The following is a 20,234-nucleotide window of genomic DNA, read 5'->3' as shown; positions in this document are numbered from 1 at the left end:
GATGGGCAAGTTCTGAATGCAAAATTGTAAATGGGACATGGGTTCATGTTTGACAATAATGTGAGGGTGAAGGTAAGTGATTTGTAGCAGAGAACTGGCACAGATTGTTCAGCTCTGAATGCCCAGTTCCCGGGCAAGTAAAGTAAACACATCAGTGGAAGGCTCTGTGGAGAATCAATACTCATCTCTTTTACCAAATCTTACCTCCCACTCGTTTTCTCCCACAGCCAAGTTCATCTAGGATCTAGCTTCTTACATTTTTTTTTTCCTCTCTTAAAATAAATCACTCCATTCCCACCTCTTTCTTCTCAGTGTATCTTCTTTGGGTGTATCTTTTAAAACTATCAGAGGGATGTCAAAACAACAGAAATGGGCCAGAAAGATTTCATCACTGGAACTACTCTGTGCAGTCCTTCATGGCTCTCAAAATTGAGGACCCCTGCATTTGGTCCTTTAAGAAAGTCCTATTCTTGCTCTGTTGATAGTCTTGCAAGCAGAAGAAAAACAGAAGACTGAAGGCTTTCCTCACTTTCAGCCTGACTGGGCACCATCAGAGAATTGGTAAGGGAAGGTAAGCTTTAATGGAGCTAAATAAAATGATCTTAGCTGTGGGACTATTCCAGATAGAAGAAAATGAGGGAAAAATAAGCATGATAACTGGCAGAGCTGGGACATGCTTCAGACCCAGCTGGATCCACTGTAGAGAATTCTTAATTTGACTTCAGAAGCCACTGAACAGTATTACATTACTGGACAGCAGCAGGACCTAAGAATAACTTCTGAGATCTGTAGAGCACTACAGTCCTCTTCAGCAGTTCATCTTTTGAATGACGTTTTTTTTTTTAAAAAAATACAAGTTGCTTTTCACAGCCTTACTGAAATTCCTTTAGACAACAAAAGCAAAACAAACCGCTCTGTACCGTCTCTGAAGCACACAGTTTGTGTTTAGTGTTTTCCCGCTGTGCTTTCGGAGGACTGCAGATGGCTGAGGATGGCACACACTGAAACAATTAGCTCCACAGTTGTCACCAGGCAGCCAAGCGTGAGCTTTACCTTTCAGCACCTTACCTGGTTCTCGCACAGATCTCGGCGGCAGAAGTGCTGACAGCACTGCAGACTGCCTTTGTGGCTATTTAGAACAGCGAATTGTTCGTACCAAATAATGTAATTACCTAATGTAGCTTCTCTTCCTCGGAGAGGGCTGTCTGTACTGGATGTCAGTGTCTTCAAAGGGCCTCCATAATGCAGGTGTTTGGTTTCATTCCACCTTTCTTATGATTTCTTACCTACAGTCTATCTATAAGCACGGCTGAGACAGAATTTCCTGTGAGAATGAGTAAACTGAGTATCTGCCCGCTTTGGCAGCCCTGTCACTCCGCATTCACGCTTTACATTCACGCAGCTCCATCTGAGCACAACTGAGAAGAGTCTTGCCACCCAAATGTCATTTCGTCATGACTTCTGTGTTAGCTGCCACTTCTTTAAATTCTCCATCTCCTCTGAATAGATGCCTCATTAATGAACATTCATGAAGTCAAAGAATGACTAGGCATGAGCCTAGGAGACAAGCCAGATCTCAGCCACAACCTCTTCTTAGCGTGCCAGTGACCAGTTTAGATACTGCCCCTAGTCAGCAGGTTCTTGTGAATCTACTTTTCAAGTGCACATTAACTGCGTTCACAGCACAGGACATGCAGGGTTGTAACATGGCTTTTTGAAATCTACTCCCAGAACAAGGAGCTGCTTAGTTCAAGTGTTGTATTTATCTTTGTTTGTAGCCCACCCAGCAGGATAGAGCAGAAGGGCATAAGCATGCCCTCTAGCCTGTTAACAGCCTCAATAATAGCTGCGAATAGTGACAACCTCTGGGGATGCAGACAAAAAAAAAAATAATTAAAAAAAAATATCTGCAAATCTTACTTCAGAGACCTACAAACTTGGAATCCAGAAAGTGAATAAAATATCAATTACACTAATAGCATGACTTCTGAGCAGTCAGGGCCAGCAGACAGGTGAGGATGGAAGTTGTTTGTAGCTAAGTTGTCTGGAGAAGTTGCTGACTGTGACTTGATGTGTCAGCTACAATAAGTGTTGAAATGTTCTTCAGACTGTAACCTTTCCCACAAGTGATGAGATTGGGAGTTTAGTAAATATTTGTAGAACATAGCTGAGAGCGAGCTGTGAAAAGGCTGCAAAGATGTATGTGTGGGTGTGATGGAAAGATTGAGAGCATGGTGTATTTGGATTCAAAACCAAATGACTTCAGTTCTGTCTGCTTCCCCTTCTATGATCACCCAAATATTACTCTGCTATTCTTACTTTATTTTAGCTTATTTAGACAAGGTTTTACAGGTATGAAAATTTCTTTGGATGTGAAAAATCCCCCAACTGCTTATAGAACTATATAACTGCATTGCTGTGAGAGTGTCAGTGTTTTCATTTGGGTATGTAGATAAAAATCACAGTCAGTATTAACGTCTTGCAGGCATTCCTGCTATCACCAGAGGCCTGTTTCATGCACCACAATGCTCTTCTGCAACCTATATACAAGCAGAACCAAAATACACTCCCTGAACCACAAAGCCTATATATACCTTCATACATTAAAAAAAAAAAAAAAAAAAAAAAGACAGCAAGACAGGACAGTTAATCCTTTTAGTTTTCCATTGGCTGAACAGAATTATTGTTTAGAAGCCTGTCCTGGGTAGTGTCATTCTGATAAAGGCTGTACAAAGATGAAGTAATGAATCTGAATCTGCTCTCAGTAATCAATACAGTGTCCCACACACCTTTCAAAATTAACATCTGAGTGAAAGTAGAAGAATCCCAAGGATAACAGTCTTGGTTCTATCACAAGAGTGCTGCTCAGCTACAGTTTTTTTTTTCCTGTTACCGTGTAGGATTTGTATTTAAGTTACACAGCTTTGAGCAATACGTGCTTTTCACTTGGGAAGTCTGAGAGACTTCAGCCTTTTTTGACTGAGCATTGGGTGTGGGCCTAGATGGAACACCAGAACCAAGGGGAGTATTTGGACAAAACTTTTCAAGACAAAACCCGTTCCTGTTCTGCAGGAACACTCGCTGGATGCACTGAAGAGCTCTTGCTTTCTCAGGTTTAGACCCAAACAGTGCATATAGGCACTCACCTAAAACCTGGCGCAGACTCAAAGTTCCTGCTGCTCAATTCCTACCTGAATTCCCTAAAGCTGGTGGCTAGTCTAGGCTATGGCTGCATCTCGGTGTCTCCTGCTGCCGTGGTTCAGCTGTGTCCCTTTGGGTGTAAACAGAAGCAGAAAGCGACTCCAGGCCAGTGCTGGAAACACTCTAAGGCAGGAGAAAACAGCAGGAGAAAATGCTGTGCAGGACGAGCAGCTCTGCAATCACCTTGCACTCCCATTTTGCTCAGGAATGTCTGAATCTGGGACACATTTCCAATGAAAGTTTAATTGCTGATATAAGCCTGCAAAATATTTAGACTTGGGAACTGCTTTCCCACAGATAAGCCTTCCATCAAAGAAATGTTATAGTTAGCACTTGCTTTACGTGCTCAGTCTCTTCCCATGGCTTTGGGTGAGAGACCAACATTTGGGCAGATATTATTACCTGAATTCTGATCTGCCTGAACCCAAGAAGCACTCCTTTGTGCAGGCAAGTAACACAATTCTGCATGGTTCAATATTTGGATATAGAAACTCCTATCCTAGGACCTAGCTCTGGGGAATTTCTTTCCTCCTGTCTCTTGAGCTAACAGAATAAATATAAGCACCTTTCTGGTGAGTATTTACGACTACCAAATACTCAGAGATTTCATTCAGCACTGGAACAAAAGCTGTTGACATTCAATGGCTGCTGGCAAAAGGAGTAAACAATGAAAAGGCTTTTCTCATTAATTATTACTCAGAATTGTGCAGTGTTTTACTTACAAGTGCTGAAGAAAGCAGTTCACTGCAGGCGGGGGACGCAGGGACAGCGTAAGGAGAAAGCCCTGTCTTCCTTCAGTTTTGCTATTCATACTTCTTAATTTTAATTCTCTAGTGTTTTAGCAAAGCTCTGAATCAGAGGCATTCATGGAAATGACAAGCAGGCAGGTGCTGCTACCAATCCCAGTGATTGCTTCCCAGAATTTTTAAACAGGACTGTGCATTTGGTGTGCTACTGAAAAAACTTAGTCTTGAGAGTAAGCATGCTCTGCAGCTAACATATTTAGGCAAAGCACCTCAAAGTAACATGCCTCATTGTCAGGTTCCTAGCAAAACATTTGCATGAAAGTCACCGAACCAAATCTCCTCTTCCAGAAGTAAGATCAAATTGCCTTGATGTATTATTAGAAGTCTCCCTTTCCTCAGCAGCACAGTTTGTTGTGGTTTTGTTTTTTAAAAAAAGCTTTCACACTGTAGTAAGCAATGTCTCCTTTAGATCTGCTAAGCAGCTGTTGCTTTATAACTCCTGGCAATAATAAATCTTGAGTCAGGCTTCTATAAAATAAGGAAATGTCAAGCCTTACAGTCCCACAGACACGCACCTTCCCCTCTAAAACAGAGCAACATTTTTTTTTACCTTTGTCAAAACTTAATCAAATGCATAGAATTAATGAAAAACACAGAATCTTACATGATGGAATATTAAAAATGAAATAAAATCCAACACAATTCTATCTGCATGAGCTTGGAAAAAGGCAGAGGTAGCAAAGTCCCTCACAGAGGTGACTTCACTGTCTTCCCTGTATTTTCTTCATTTAGCTCTGCAAACAGACCTGTGTGTTGTTTACAGAGGGAAGAGGAGGATTATTCACGGGTTCCTTACCTCTGCTGCTGGCATACAGGATCACCAGGGCGACCACTGCACAAGTCATGAGGAGCAGCAAGACAGCCAGACCGATTGCCACAAAGCTCCCAGATTTCTTCCCAGATTTCGTTGATTTTTCCACAATATCCATTTGACTTTCTGATTTCCCCATTATTGTAACTCTAAAGTGAGGAGGGGAAGGTAAGAAAGAATTAACAGCACGGCTCAATCAATACCGGGATAAATGCATGAGAAATCAAGGAGAAAAATGAAGCAGAATAAAAGCAAAGCTAGAGAAAGGAAACTTCCAAATTATTACATGTATTTGTCCATTTGATTGTCCACGGATTTGCCAACCTCATTCTCCATCTCCTGTGCCCAGGAGGCTGCCTGCACTCAGGGTGTGCTGCTGGGGGGCTGTTCTGGGTTTACACCACCCCAGGCTCCGAGCGCTGCAGTGTCATAACTTCAGGAGCCTGCTTTGGGAAGTATGGAAAAGTCTCATGATCAGGTTGGGCAACTCCTTTCTCCCAGACGGGGAAGGAGGGGAAAACCTGCCTCCTTCCACTCCCCTCCTCGAAAAGTATCTTGCTGTTTCAAAGAATCTTCCTCCTTTTCCTCTGTGCATACGATAGGTCTGTAGAGCTCTGTTAGGAGCAGCAGAATCCAAAGCGAGAGCCTTCCAGGTGCGGGTTGCCTTTGAGCTGTGCCTGCTCCGTCCCTAGCACAGGCGGAGGGTTTGGGGAGTAGAAGGCTCCCGGAACACAGCTCCCAGGTCCGCAGGAGTCTGCGACTCCAGCTTCTCGGCGTCCTCAGAGCCCTGCTCACACCTGGCAGCTCAGCCCGGGGGGGGCCGCCGCTGGCCGATGCTCCTGAGCGGCGCCGGGGCGGGTTCGCACCGCGGCAGCCCCCGGCGCTGGGCGCTCCCAGCCTGCCGGCCGCACAAGCTCTGCTCTGCTGCAGCTTCCCCGAAGTTTCCCGTGGCTTTCCTGAAATCCTCCCCCGGGTCCTGAGGCTGCTGGGCTCGCAGAAGGAGCGGGAAGTCGGAGAGGTGCAAACCTACGGAAGCCCTCGGGCTCTGGGCGCTGGCAGCTTGGGGGTGCGATATACGGGAAGAGCTTCGTGCTTGAGAACCCCCCGGCTGGAGCCCGCAGCGCGCTGCAGGCTGTGCACAGAATTCTTTTATGCTGCTAGAGCTGCTAACTGGGAAAGACAGTAAAAGCAAGGACAGGATAGACACATGATCCCCTTGGGTTTTATCTTATTCTTTTCCAGAACCGACTTTGGAATGAGGCAGAAGCACGTTGTTTGTGTTTTGGATTTTTTTTTGGTTTGTTTCCTCCTCCTCCAGGCTGGTTTATTGAGCTGGTGTGACCCGCTGCCAAAGTTCCCACTATATAACCATTAAGGTCGGTAGCTCTCTCTCGACCCGAGGGCTTACCAGCACTCCGAGCTGTGTGTGTGTCCGGGAGGGCTGAGGGCAGGGCAGGGATTTCTCTGCAGCAGCCCTCTTGGCGGGGGCTGCACACGCAGCGCGTTCCAGGCGTGTGAACACAGACCTGTTTCCATCAATGGGGAGAAAACAATGAATGCCAGTTTCTTCTGCCAGGAGTCTACGTCTCCTCTTCTAGTCAGTATTCTGCCTCAAAACTCCTATGAGAATTTGCCTTTTTTTTTTTTTTTTTTTTTTTCCAGTGTTATGTTATCTTAGGCTTCTGTCAAGTGTGAAGGCAGCTATTCTCATCCCACCATCTGAAGAGGAGGATAAGAACACAAAGATCTGAGAGAGATGCATGCACTTGCAGATCCTGGGTGTCCATATGTGAAAACTAGCTACAGAAGGGAAGGTTGCTTTTAAGGACAAAGCTATACATTTAATAAGGAGTGAAATGATTTCTTACTTCTGTTTCCAGGAAGTTCTACAGCTAACAGAAGATCAGTTTCCTATCTATGTCAATCCTTATTGCTGGAGAGTTTTACTGGTACCTTACCAGGTAGCTGGCTCTGAGGAAGGTCTGCCTAGTTAAGGTCCATAATTTTGCAATAGAGCAGCTCCTCGCAGGATTTAACGTAGTTATTCTTGTAACACAGCTAGAAGATACTGGAGGGCATCATTTTGCCCATTTCACAGGTGGAGAAGCAAGATGCCAAGAATCTAAAATCGTTTTTCCTACTGCTTTCCGCGCACACCTATTGTAGCCATTGTGGCGAACATTTCTGAGGCTAGGAATGCTGCGTGTGATTCAGAGTGCCCACCACTCAGGGTGCAGACACTAGCCCCCCTTGTAATCAAGAGAGAGAGGACTTACACAGCCCCAAGTAACATCTGTAATAAAGGATTTGAACACAGCCCAAAGCAACTTGAGGCTATACATGAGCATTAAGAATGTAGATCTCTTATGTCCCCAGAAAATTCATAGATTCCCTCAAAAAGCATTGACCTAATCATAAAGGAAATACTTTTTTTCCTTTCAGAAGTGGGAACTATATCAAGAATCTCTTCCTCTATCTCTAATGGCTTCGCTTCCTTGTTGAGCTGAGGAAAAGGTGTACTGCTTCCAATAGGAAATACAAGGAACTTTGGGTGTGACAAAGGCACTGGCTCCTATTTTCTAAAGGTTACGTTAGGCCAATCTGAACACTAGATTGGAAAGTCAGTAGTGACAAATATTTCTTTTACTCTTGCAGTTTAGCTTGGAAATAAACTGCTTAGTGTTGTAATGAAGATACTTCCATTGTCAATTCTCAGCCAGGTATCGGTGACAAATGGTTTAGGTAGTCCTGAGCCTGTTTTGGGTTACAGAATGTCAGAAAAGGGAGAAAAAGGGTTAGTAAATTTATCGTGTTCCTTCAGGTCCTATTTTTAATTATTTTTACCTTTTTTTTCTACACTAAGTCAGAATCTGGGTGAGCAATAGCAGGGCAGTTGTTGCAGAGAAGAGAAGGAAGTGCCTGACTATTAATAATACCAGTTTCTGTTGGAGAAAAGTTGTTTTCGTGCTCTTAAGATTCACACTTGGATTGACTGGCAAGCACAGCATATAATTTAAGTGTCTTAGGTGTGTATATATATATATATATGTTGTCTCTCCCAGGCAAGTATAACCAAGTCAATTGGAAGCTGATGGGATGTGCCTGAGAGTGAGGCTCTGAACAGAACCAGAACAGCCTGCAGGCTCAGCACCACTTGTGGCAACTAATGACCATCAGCCAGTGTGTGCTTGCAGACAATTAAATTGTACAGTAAGCAGATCCCCTTGTGCTGGACCTAAAGAAGCTGAAATTGGTTTGGTGTTCTTAAGGTACTGGTGAAATAAGCCCCTGACTGGTTTTGCTGGTGAAATTCGTTGGGAAAATTGGATGTGGATATTCCTGAAGAGACTCCTTTCATAGCTTTTAACTCAGAAAGTATTTTTTTCTTCTACTTGATGCATCTGTTGGCAAATTCCTCCCCCCCCAGGGAGGGGCAAACAGAGCTAATACTAAGGCAGTCAGGGGAGTTGTAATTACGTATGTGAGAGCAGAATTATGCCCTTAGTACAGACGTGGTGAGGGTGGGAAGACTTGACTATTTTGTAAAGGACTTTTATGGGTGTGAAAGGGTTTGGTGACATGATACATTTCTGGTTTGTGCTGAAGCTTGTGAGGGGAGACATGAGCTGTAACACACACACTGATAGGTACAGAAGTAGCAATAGTAGACAGTGTAATTTTGATTTAAGAACGGTATATCTTCTTTTTATTAGATGTTTCTCTTTATGAGGGGAGATCTGGTAACAAGTATTTAAGTTGCTGTGCTGTAGGAAAGTAAAAAAAAAAAAAAAAAAGAGTGCTTTTCTTCTGTATGAGGAGAAGCACCAGCAACTGTAGAGAATGTATTTGCAGAATGATTAATTTTGATTGTCTTGAGCAACTTTGTGTGGTCACTGAAATAGAGTAATCTGTCATTCTGACAGTTCTCCACTAGTGCAGTGAGGTCCCCATTCTGTTCATTGCTTCTAAAGGGAAAGACTTATTTTGGTTTCCAACACAGTCTCAGGATCACCTTGTAGCCTTTATAGCAAAGGAGATCTGATGATGTAAAGCAAAAGTGGGGATTTTTTTTTCTAAATCTCCCATTCAACTGATTTTATTTATTTATTTATTTATTTATTATTTTGGCAGTTGCATTTCAACCAGAAATTGCTGTGAGAAGTTCACTTCCTTATACACTGACATGGAAACTGAGGCACAGGAAAGTGGTGTGACTCGTTGAAGCTGCAACAGCAGCCACTGCTTGCAGAAATGTTCATGTGCTAGTCTTTTACCTGTTGGTCTAGTACACAATCAGTTAGATCCTTGTTTTACAAATTAGCATTTACAATAATGTGAAGGGGAACACTGATCTGGGGACTTCTTCAAGGAACTGAGAAACAGTAGGGGGTTTCAGTTATTGGAAAACATACTCTTTCCCCAAAGTGATTTAGACACAAAACATATGAAGCAATGAGGCATTTGCTGTTTGTATTGGGCTGCTTTGAAAGGATTTTTCCTTTTTTGCTTGCTTTGTAACTAAAGGAGGTTCTTCTGTTACTGGAATTTGGATTTGTTGGGAGCTTGCACTGACAGGGCTGCAGTTTTAAAAAAACCTCAAATCACAGATTTTTTACACTTGGATCTTGGAGGGGTGGGGCTTGAGTGCCCAGTCTGGGTGAGCCTCCTTTTAGAGTGTTGTTTACTGGGAACTTTAAGACCCCAGGTATGACCATTTACTGAGGAGGTGCTTCCTTGGGCATAAGGCATCCCAAACCACACACAACTCCTGCACTGCTGGTACAGAGAGAGGGAGCTGGTCTGGAGTTTTTATGCAATGTTTTCCTTCTTGGGAAAGCTTCTCAAGGAGGAATTTATGGTCAGAGAACTCCAGCCCTGAACAGCAAATAGTCCAGCCAGTACTTCACTTGCCTGGGAGACTGTACTTGATTCTGAGCTGTCAATATTTTTGTTTTCCTATTTTCTTGGAGAATCTGGAATAACCAGGACTGTACCTGAGACACTGTGAGGGGAGAAGATAGTATGCAGGGATACAACTACCTTTCTCAGAAGTTTGGTTGCTATGTCTTCGTTGCTTACAATGACAGATTGACCTCCAACTCTTCATTTAGAAGGAATTGATTCTAAAGATGAAAGTTGTGAAAGGTTGTGTATTTCTTTTCTCTGCACATGTTTTGCTTTACCATCGGTGAATCTCAAAAACCCTTGGCCAGGATTATATGAGAATCTATTATCTAATTTAGCTTCCTGCCATCCGGAGGGTTTGCACAGTCTTTCCTTAGTGCTGACTATGACCTTCTCCCAAGGACTTACTGAGGTTGCACTGTGACAATTTGAGTCACTATGACAATTTGTGTTGAGTACTGATGTAATCCAATGTGCTGGGCCATTCCGAATCGATGTTCTAATGTTGCTGCTCTCTGTATAATACCCCACGAAAATCAGGGACTGCATGAACAATGGGGCAGATATTTCCCAGGCAGTGCTCTGGGGTTCTGCTGCGGGTATTGAACAGCTACATCAAATGTATAAACAACTCAGGGTCCTACAGTCACAACCGAACAGGACGCGGGGCTGACTTCATCTCTAGTATGATGTGTCTGAAGTATTGCTACCATGGAAACAAGGTGTCCATCTCTTTGTATCTCCTTATAATTGATCCATACTAAGATGTGAGAGGAAATCACACACCTTGGGATGCCAGGGGTTTGTACTTTGCCCTGAATACTTTCCCCATGCAAAAAGTCACATAAATCTTGTTTTTTTAGGCAGTCATCCAAGGCCTTTTGAATGATACGGGCATGCAACTTCTGTCATGCCACCACTTCTGTTCAAGATGGTTAATGCAGAGGCTTTAGAGGAGCTCCAGGGGGCTGGCCTTGGCAACACGTGCAATGTGACATTCCACAGGAGTTCACTGCAACTCCTAGTGCAGCATGATGTGGCAGTGACGTGTAACTTTTCCACAAATTTATTGCCCTGGAATGGCCAAACCCTTCTGTTCTGGGTGTTGCTGGCACACCAAAGCGTGAAGAGCTCTCTGTGTTTTGATGCAGCAGCACTACTGTCAAACAGGCAGACTGCAGGTGCAGCTTCCGAGGAAGGACCCTGCTCTTTCTCATGCAATGTCTCTGAAAATTCAGCACAAATTTTGCAGACAGGGTGTTGCTTTAGTACTTGTGGATCATGTGTTTTGACTCTGGCTTTAGAAATGAGAACTGATTAGCTGGAAAACTTCTCTTACTGTTTCATTTCCCAATACTATAAAGTATACGCATGTACAAACACCATACATAAATAGGGATTTCTCTGACTCACACATGTAAAAAGGACACGGCAAAATCTAGCAAGTAAAAATTCTGTAATGTGTGGTGGATGGACAGCTTTCTCCTGATAGTAATTCAACTAGAAGTGCTCTGCGGAAAAGATATTTTCCTTGTCTCTGATACTGCAGTTTGTTTTGAAAAGTCGTCCAGAGGTGAGAAACCAAAGTAGTTTACTAATGAATTTCATACTTTTTTGTCCTACGTGTTTGCTTTTTCCCTTTCTGATTTCTTTCTGAGCCCTTTCCTCTTTCAATAGAGTAAAACACAGCAATATGGGATATTGTGTTCTATTTAATTTACGAGAGTTTTAGGACTGGTGATACCTTAATTCTAGTAGGGGCACAATAAAGAATGTGAATGTATGTGTTAGTAGGCAAAGCACGTGGTTATACTACCTTGCATTGCTGCTTTGCATTTCACTTTAATTCTATTGCTTTGGATTCTGCTACTGATGGATAACAAATATTTCACACTCAGAACAGATGGGTCAGTTAAGAGTGGGTTTTTTTAAACATGTGAAATCTTCATTTTTTTCCTTTTCAATCAGTTTTGTTCACCACGTACAATCCAGCAACTCTATCCCCATATCCCAGCAGAAGTGCAATACCAGATCTGCAATCACTTGCATGTTAAATATTTTGCATTTCTTCTTTAGTGCAGATTACAGATCACACCTCCTCTATGCGTGTGTGTGAGAACCGGGGGTATAGAGAGTAGCTTCAAAACTCTTTGAAAAGACTGCTTAAAAACTCTTTTGTTGCTTACCTCTTTGTCTTTGGTACAATAAAGAACCATGAGTCTGGAAAAATGGTTAATCTCTGTTGTGACCCTGGTTTCGATGTTCAGGTTACACAGATACAAAGATAGATTTCTTCTGTGTGTATGAATTAATGTGAATGGGAAGGCTCACCTGAACCATGATTTATAATGTATGTCTAAAACTGTCAGATTTTCTTTAGTATCCAAATGAATATGCACTATTCCAGTACTGCCAAATGTTAGTAAATGTCTTCATTAACCTCAGTCTCCTCAGTCTAAGCAGTTGTTTTCTGAAGCGTGAAAGGAGTATTTAAGAAACTGTGATAGAAATGAGTCTAGTATAGGCATTTACCTTAAATACAAGAACACAATCTGAAGCTACAGGATGACAATAAAAAATAAACAACCAAACAGCCTAGCCCCTAGTAAATCAGCACAATGAATGACTCCAGGACAATGGCTGGATGCTGCCCTTTGATTTATTGTAGCAGGGATGCCAACTACAGAGGATAACTGATTGTGCCCCAAAGTAATGGGTTTATCTTTGAGAGCCAGTCTAACCCTGTCATCTGCCAACTAGCATTAAAAAAAAAAAAAAACCAAAAATCAATACTCAAGTATCTTATAGCTGGTTGGCTACCAGATGTCTGTAGTGTAAATAACTCCTAGTAGATGCACATCTGAAACAGATCAGAATCAGGAAAACCTTGAAGTTTAGATGATGTTTCAGAACTCTTCGCACAACTTCCCTTTAGAGATAATGATCTTTTGAACATCATCATCAGAAAAAAAAAAAAAAAAAAAAAAAAGCTGACATTAGTGGTATCAGGTATAAAAGGTATGCAGTGATTTCTGCGGTGAATTTCTAAATGCATGCGCTTTGCAGAGAGAAACAGGTAAAAATATGAAGTTGCCTTACCTCTGTCTTGTGGAGTGTTTTTCAGCTGCAGAGGTCAGGTGGCTTGTGCAGTTTCTGGGATGTAACTGGAGTGGTTACATTGCCTGGCAGTCAGAAACAAATGCTTGTTTTCATTTTCAGCACTCTTGAACAGGCTCTCCCCAGTAACGGTCTTACAGCGAAGCGCTGTGCCTACACCTCCCTCTCTCTCTCCCTCCTACGTTCACTCTCACACACAGGTGGCTTAGAATGCCCAATGAACTAAACACTCTGCTCAGACTTATCCGGGAGAATTAACCCTTGCCACCGTTTTTGAAATTGGTTCATTTTACACCTAAACTGGAAATAGATTGTGCAGCAGGCACGAGCACTGCTGTCCTTCAGTGGACAAGATGACTTCCTAACTTGCTAGCGTTTAGAAAAGCCTGTCCTATTACAGTAATCCTTTCTTAGGGAAGTTCTCGTTTTATATGACATGCTTTACATCTTTCCAAGTATCTATGGCAGGAAGACTTCTGGAAGACAGCGTCTCATTTTCTATACACTTAATTTCAGTGCAGTGATGGATACTGCAGTTACATTTTTAACGATGCAACATTTTAAAATTACACGTCCATGACTTAAAAGGTATATTTCTGCATTATTTTGCTGTATGGGGAGATGGATTACAAACAAAATTAATTTATTTTACTTGAAATTATTTTCAGTTACGGAGCACATACAAATTTCAGTTGTAATATCCATGAAGTGTACTGTTTATATCTTACAAATGACAAGATAGTTCCGTTTTTCAAGGAAAGATACACAGAGCATAAATTTAGAGTATATAACCATAGTCATATGTATTTAAACACTACGTACATATAATTTAAATGAATGTAGAAGACTAAACCATAAGATATTTCTCAATAAATGCTCACACTGTGTTTCAGCAAGACTACCCATGCTGTGCAGTCCTCAGTTGTCAAAATGTTTATAAATATGCTTAACTTTTAGCAAACTTCCCCTTCTCACCCATACCTTACCTCTTTCTTGCATGCCCACTGACGATTAGGACCCTTGTGGAAGCCAGCAGGTTTGCATCATCCAGCCTGAAGGGGTGTTGGGGTGACATGGTGACCCAGCAGTCGGTGGCGGTGTGGGAGTGCCTGTGGCAGTGTCAGGAGCTGCAGGATAAAAGAAGGTAGAGGGGGGGTCTGGTCAGTTCTTTCATGTAGCAGCTGCTGCAGAGGCCCGACATCAGGAGTGGGCCCTGGCTCTGGAGATGCAGAGAGGTCCCTGATGCCCAGGAGGATTTGGATTCCAGACACACCTCCGTGGTTAGAGTTCCCACTAGGTGGTTCCCATACGGTTCCTCTGCGGAGCAGCCAAGTGCCAGCAGTTGGGGTGTGCCCGAATGGCACCTGGATTCCAGCGTACAGCAAAGACTCTGCAGCTAAAACTGAGGCAGTGTCATGCCTCTAGGAAGGTATTTAAATGTTTTTATTCTTTCTTTGCCCTTGCCACTGTCAGCAAAGTAAACACCAAATCTGTACCAGCAGCTGCCTGCTGTGGGATGCCAAGGATGCGTTCTTGTTCCCAGTGAGGGCGGAGGCTCTGCCTTTACTTGTGCCAGAGGTGGCTGTACAAATAAAGAAGGTATCAGACACAGAACAGGGGTGACCTTTACCAGCATCACGGACTGTGGAAGGGGTTTGATGAGAATCCGTAGCTCTTTTATGATAATGTAAAAATGTAAAAATAATGTAATCTTCAAAGCACTTTGTACCCAGAACTAAGAGGTATTGGCAAGCATCTGAAATAGAGTATCCCCATTTACAGATAAAACAGTCGCACAGAATCAAAGTCAAGATGAAATTAACAGACATTGATGCCCGAGGAGCTGTTATGTCTTGTCTGGCAGAACAGAGCAGAGAATTTCACAGACTACTCCATCAAATCTATAACCTCTGGGTTCAGAAAAAGCCTTCTAGAGATACCATAAAGACACTATGCCATCTTTAGGTAAGTTGCTTGTCTGGCACTATTGGAAGTTTGCATCATATTCCAGTATGAGTTTATTTAACTTCTAGCTGCCTCATCCACTTTTGTTTGAATAACACATTTTTTTAAGAGGTCCCCATATTGCCTGAAATCTCCTTTGCATTGCTGCTACCTGGAGATAATTATCAAGTCGCTATTTTGCCAGAATAAGCTGACAACACTGAGTTTCTTTATTTCTTTAGTCTATACATATTCTTAGCTCATTCTTTTAGGAAACAGGATTTAGGCTTTTTAAAATTAAAAAAAAGCTAGATGATTTTTAGAAAGTGTCTGTAGTATTTACTGGTAATTTCTTCTCTCCTGTTTTATGTCTCTGCTGCTTTTTTTTTTTTTTTTTTTAAATTTTTGGCCCCTACTATGATGCCTATAGTATGAAAATCTTTGGAAACATGCGTGGTCCAGTGTTTGCAGAGTTAGAGCCTTCATTAATAATTAATAATCTTATGTGTATTGCTCTTTGTGTGTAATATAATAAAAATAATAGCAATTCAATCAACTTGAGGAACCTTAACTCTACAGTTGGTACTCAGGTGACTGATCACAGACTATTAAAGAGGCAGTTTTCTGGTAAAAGCACTACTTAGTTTAGCTTAGCTTAAAATAAATGTGGAATAAAACCTCCTGATCTTAGGACCCTTACCATTTCACATTTTGTTGAATAAACTTTGTAGATGTCTAAGAGTTGAATAAATCGGTGTCCCTGTGAGTTTGAAAAGTCTAGGAAATAAATGATTTCAGAAAAGGGAATCCATTTTAGCAAATGTTGCAGAATGGAGAGCACAATTATAGCAGAAGCTCTTGGGAGGAAGCTCGGTCACTAACAGACCGATGTGGAGAGACTGGTGAGGGACCAGAGGAGGGCCATGATGAGCGAAGGGCTGCAGAACCTGCCCTATGAGGAAAGATTTGAAGGATTTGGGGTTTTTCTCCCTGTAGAAGGGAAAGCTCAGGGGGCACCTCGTCACAGTATTCCAGTATTTAAAGGGCAGCTATAAAGAGGATGGGGGGTCTCTCTTCACAAGGAGCTACGTGGAGAATAAATGGGGCAACAGGTGCAAGTTGCACTGTGAAAGGTTTTATCTTGATATGAGAAATAATTTATTTTTTTTTCAGTGAGAACAATCGATCACTGGACCAGCCTCCCCAGGGATGTGGTAGAGTTCCCCCCACTGGAGATTTTCAAGATGTGATTGGACTGGCTGCTAGATAGTCTCATCTAGGCTCCCTATCCCATGAGAGCCTGGCTCAGATGATCTTTTGAGGGGTCCCCTCCAACCTGGAGGGTTCTGTGATTCTATGAAGGATGTTTCGTGGATAGGAATTAGCTTAAGCATGTGCTTAAAATGTGTCTTGAATCAGGTCTGGGATACCAAATCCACCACCAGTTATAGTCAATTAGAAGTTTCCCCGTTGAGAAGTGATTTGGGTCTTTCAAAATGACACGGTCTGTTCTAAACTGTCAGTTCTGTGGCGTTTTCCTCTACATCTCTCCTTGATGTGTGATTATATTGCAGTTCATCAGTCAGGTTTATTAGAAGGCTTAATTGGATTGCATTAGCTGGCATTTAAGCCATCCAAAACAGTTGAGAATGCAATCAATTAAAACATCCAAACACATTAACGATGTAGACACAGGGCAATTTATGTAGATGGCTAATTACCTGTTTTCCCCAGTAAGTAGATTTTATTGCCCAAGAACGGACAAATGATGCATGAGAAGAAAAGAAACAGCCTTGCAAAAATACTGTTGGCAATGTTGCAAAAAGAAAGAAAAAGGGCAAGGTATAAATGTTTCTATTGTTAAAACTCTATATGAAAAGAACAAGCCCTACACCGTTACCAGCACTCAGAGTGTTCGTAACAGTGTGAGGTTTTAAAGTGACGTCTAGAGAACACATCCAGCACGTTACCAGTGTTTGATTGTCTTATAATGTGACATCTGAGGTTTCTAAGCAATCAAGATGCTCCATGAGATGGTCATTTTAAATGGGGAAAATACTAATCCCTGTCAGTTTTTCATTTCATCCACTACTGATCTGGATCTAAAACTGTGAGTTCAGATCCCTGTACATCTTGCTATGTGACACTCGAAGTGTATTTGCTGAGTTGTGCTAGGCACATGCAGCACTGACCTGGAGATAAAAGTACAACTGAGGGGCATAACAAAATGCAAAACAGGAATGAAATGGAATCATTAACATCCTCCTGTGTTTCCTGCTCCGCGCTCCAGCCCCGCTCTGGCTTTACAGCTAAATTTTCTCATTTACTGTGACACAGTTCAGGAATGAGACATGCAAACTTATTATCAGATTCTGTTCTTAAATTCCCTTACGGTCTGTGGGAAATCCTTATGCTAGTTTATTCTCTGTAACTCTTGACTTTTTGGAATTGCCTAGGGAACATACAGAAACGATTGGGTTGGATGGTAAGACACCTAAAGCCACAGCTGATCTGGCAGGTTAAACTCAGCCTTGCATTGTGTGTGGAACAACTACTCAGTGGTTCTCAGGAACACAGAGGAGACTCGTCAAGGTCTCGAGGTTTAGGCCATGCATCATATGCCCCAAATAAACTTCAGATATGAAATTAATTGACAATTAAATAGTTGGACGTGTGTAGGTTTTGCATCTGTATCGAGGTGTGGAACCCACGGTCAGTGGCACCAGGCCATGACAAGAGGGAAGGCCAAGACTGGGCAGTGGCAGCTGACCAGAACAGACGCTGTTTTCACTTGCACACCTACTGCCAGTCCACTGGTGAGAAGCTGAAAATAACATCACTCCGATCATGATTGTTTTCCACTCTCTGCTGATGTATCTTTGGGACCAGCTTATGTTCTCTAACCTTGCCATTTGGGATGGCAAGTTGTTCCCCACTTGTCCTCAAACATTCGCAGCTGCTGAATGCTACAAACAGCAGCATCATCCTGTATTTGTCTTCTACCCTCCAAGCCCTTTTGTGACCAAATAAACCACTGGCTCTGAGCTTGGGACGTCAGAGTTGGACACGTCTGTGAGGCAGGTGCAGGTCTGTCTTATTCTTTGACATCCTACAGAACAAATGAATATGAAAAAGTCATTCCTGGAACCCACAGCAGGAGTAGGAGGAGAAAGAGCCTTCTCAATCCCACATCTTTGGGTGCTGTGCCTTCTAAGTAATGAGTCATCTGTCTTAAGATGTCATTGAGTAATGGTTGACTGAACCAACAAATTCCAACATGGACCACTTTAGCAGGAATATGACTGAAATAGCCAAGACTCCAAAGGCAGACTATAATGCCAGTGATAATTTCATGTAACACATTAAATTAATGGTGACAGCGACTCCTCAGAGCCCTGGCAAATTGGAAATTGCTTGATGCAGAATGATACAATGATACCACAGTTAATCTTCTGCAGGGAAATGATAGTAAAAGAAATGGCTTTTAGATTAGTTGTCATTAATGCGAAACATCTGCCCCTGCAAGTCAAGTGGAATGTCCTTACTTCTGCACACGGGAACTCATTAAAGTTACTGGGTTTGCATGGCTGTAAGCCAGAGCCAAATTTCCACCATGATCTAAATCTGGGAAGCACAAAAAATTAGACTGAAAGTCAGGAAGATGACTTCCCCGGCAGTATGTCCGCTTCAAAAATGCATTTGATCAGTTGCTGAAGTTGGCTTGATGTGTTGTTCCTCTTAGTACTTGGGACCACATAACTAACTGAAATAGAAAAAATAAATGGAAGTGATATAATTTTTAGAAGAAAAAAAAACCTTTTGAGATGACAAAAGTTCAAAATTTAGCTCTGTCCGAACTGTGAGGAAAAGATTCCAGTTGAATATTTCATTCCGAGCAGTTTGCCATCATTTCTGAGCTATCCTTTGCCTGCTGGACTGCAGAGCATAAGGTCAGAAAACTTTACTTGTGTAGCTCTATTTGTGATGCAAATATTCTCACATCTGATTTTCTTTTTATATTCTTGTAAGGGATATTGAATACTTCACAGAGGCAAGACTGGCAGGCAGTCGTTTGTGTTGAAACATTCTCAACCAAGATTTCAAAGTTCTCTTTCATTATTCGCTACCTGGTGACAATGTGCAACGCGGTAGTCTGCAATTATTGCAGCTTGCAGAATGCTTTAAAGGAACAAAATTCATAGAGAGCAAAGAAATATTTGGTAGTAGCTGTATACAGCTTAGAGTTGAATAAAGTACAGATACTTAATCTTTCCTTGGGGTGAACGTAGCTTCCAGCTGGATTACAAATAAAGGGGCATCCAGTTCCAGTATTTACATGGGTTATCAGGCCGTATTCTCCTCTTGCTTATATTAGTGTTGATTCATATAAATGTTGAATTCTTCACAGTTATCTAACACCTACAGCAGCAGGCCATAAAAATGTGTCCTAAAACACGTTGCACAGGAGACTTTCAAGGAGCAAGTGCTGCAACAGAGTTCCTTTTCTAAGTAATTTCAGCCATCGGCTGCGTGCACAGAATGAGGTATGAGCCTCAGAGCAGGTGGAAGCAGCTCTGCAATCCTGATGAAGTGCAGATTAATGTTAAAGAAACATAAGAAATTACCGTTGCAGTTTTTCTATCCATATTCCTCAATCTGGAAGAAGTGGAAACAATATCCCGTTAGGAGCCAGCACGTATATAGGTAGGTTGGTGATTCAGCTGAGCAGCCCCACACCTTGATATGGGTATGGCAAGAGATAAGAATAAGATTTATAAGCCTGGAGGGAAGGGAGATGTTTGTTGATAAATACTGATAGATTTCTGGTGCGTAACTGTTGCTGGCGGGGGAGACTGGGCTGGAAGGAAAGCAGCCAAAGCTGGCTCCCTAGTGAGAACAATGCCCTGTCTGCTGATCGCTGTGATAGCTTGTTTAACGTAGCAGCAGTCTGGCTAGAGCCAGACTCAAGTGCAGTGATCCTATTAAGGCATCTTAAATGGTCTTCATGGCCTCCCTAGCACTGAATGAAAGATCGTAATTAGCCTGAGTTATATAACCAAAGCCAGTGATGATGCCTTGAAAATTCTGGGCACTCAGAAAGGACTCCTTCCCTGCCAGCTGCAGCATGCTGGGCTTTTGGAAGGTACCATCCTCTGGCAAAGCACAGCCTACCAGAGGGAGCGTGCAGGCCTAGGGGTGCCTTTGGTCAGTAGGTGCATGGGCTGGGCAGTAGCTGAAATAGATGGGTCACATTTAATCCTGCCCGCTCCTCAGGACTCCAGGAAATGTGTGTCAGAATGGCTTGTGCTGGGCATGCATAATGCAGCGACACTGCTAATCAAACCCCTCTCACTGTGACTAATCAGAAAGATCTATTTGATATTCCAGATTAGTTGGAAGAGCAAGCGCATAATGGGAAATAAAGAAACAAATCAGAATCTCAGGCACAG

General features: G+C 42.4%; 1 protein-coding gene across 4 annotated transcripts in view; it reads right to left on the bottom strand.

Annotated features, from left to right (window-relative positions):
* The window catches only part of MMEL1 (membrane metalloendopeptidase like 1), a 35,167-nt gene extending 22,243 nt beyond the window's left edge, over positions 1 to 12,924 (bottom strand). The window contains exons 1-2 of one of the 4 annotated variants that reach the window (XM_074924894.1): positions 12,823 to 12,924; positions 4,804 to 4,967 (exon numbers count right to left, since the gene is read on the bottom strand). In XM_074924894.1, coding sequence (XP_074780995.1) covers positions 4,804 to 4,957 — 154 coding nt within the window. In that variant the 5' untranslated portion in view covers positions 4,958 to 4,967; positions 12,823 to 12,924. Of the gene's footprint in view, positions 1 to 4,803; positions 4,968 to 5,104; positions 5,990 to 12,822 lie in introns of those variants that run through there. The other 3 variants (XM_074924895.1, XM_074924893.1, XM_074924892.1) reach the window with 3 other exon arrangements.
* Positions 12,925 to 20,234: the final 7,310 nt, after the last annotated feature.

Source organism: Athene noctua, chromosome 22, assembly GCF_965140245.1.
Source record: "Athene noctua chromosome 22, bAthNoc1.hap1.1, whole genome shotgun sequence".
NCBI classification, from domain to species: domain Eukaryota; kingdom Metazoa; phylum Chordata; class Aves; order Strigiformes; family Strigidae; genus Athene; species Athene noctua.
The sequence above is the reverse complement of the archived record's forward strand: the minus strand, read 5'-3'. Positions and strand labels throughout refer to the sequence as shown.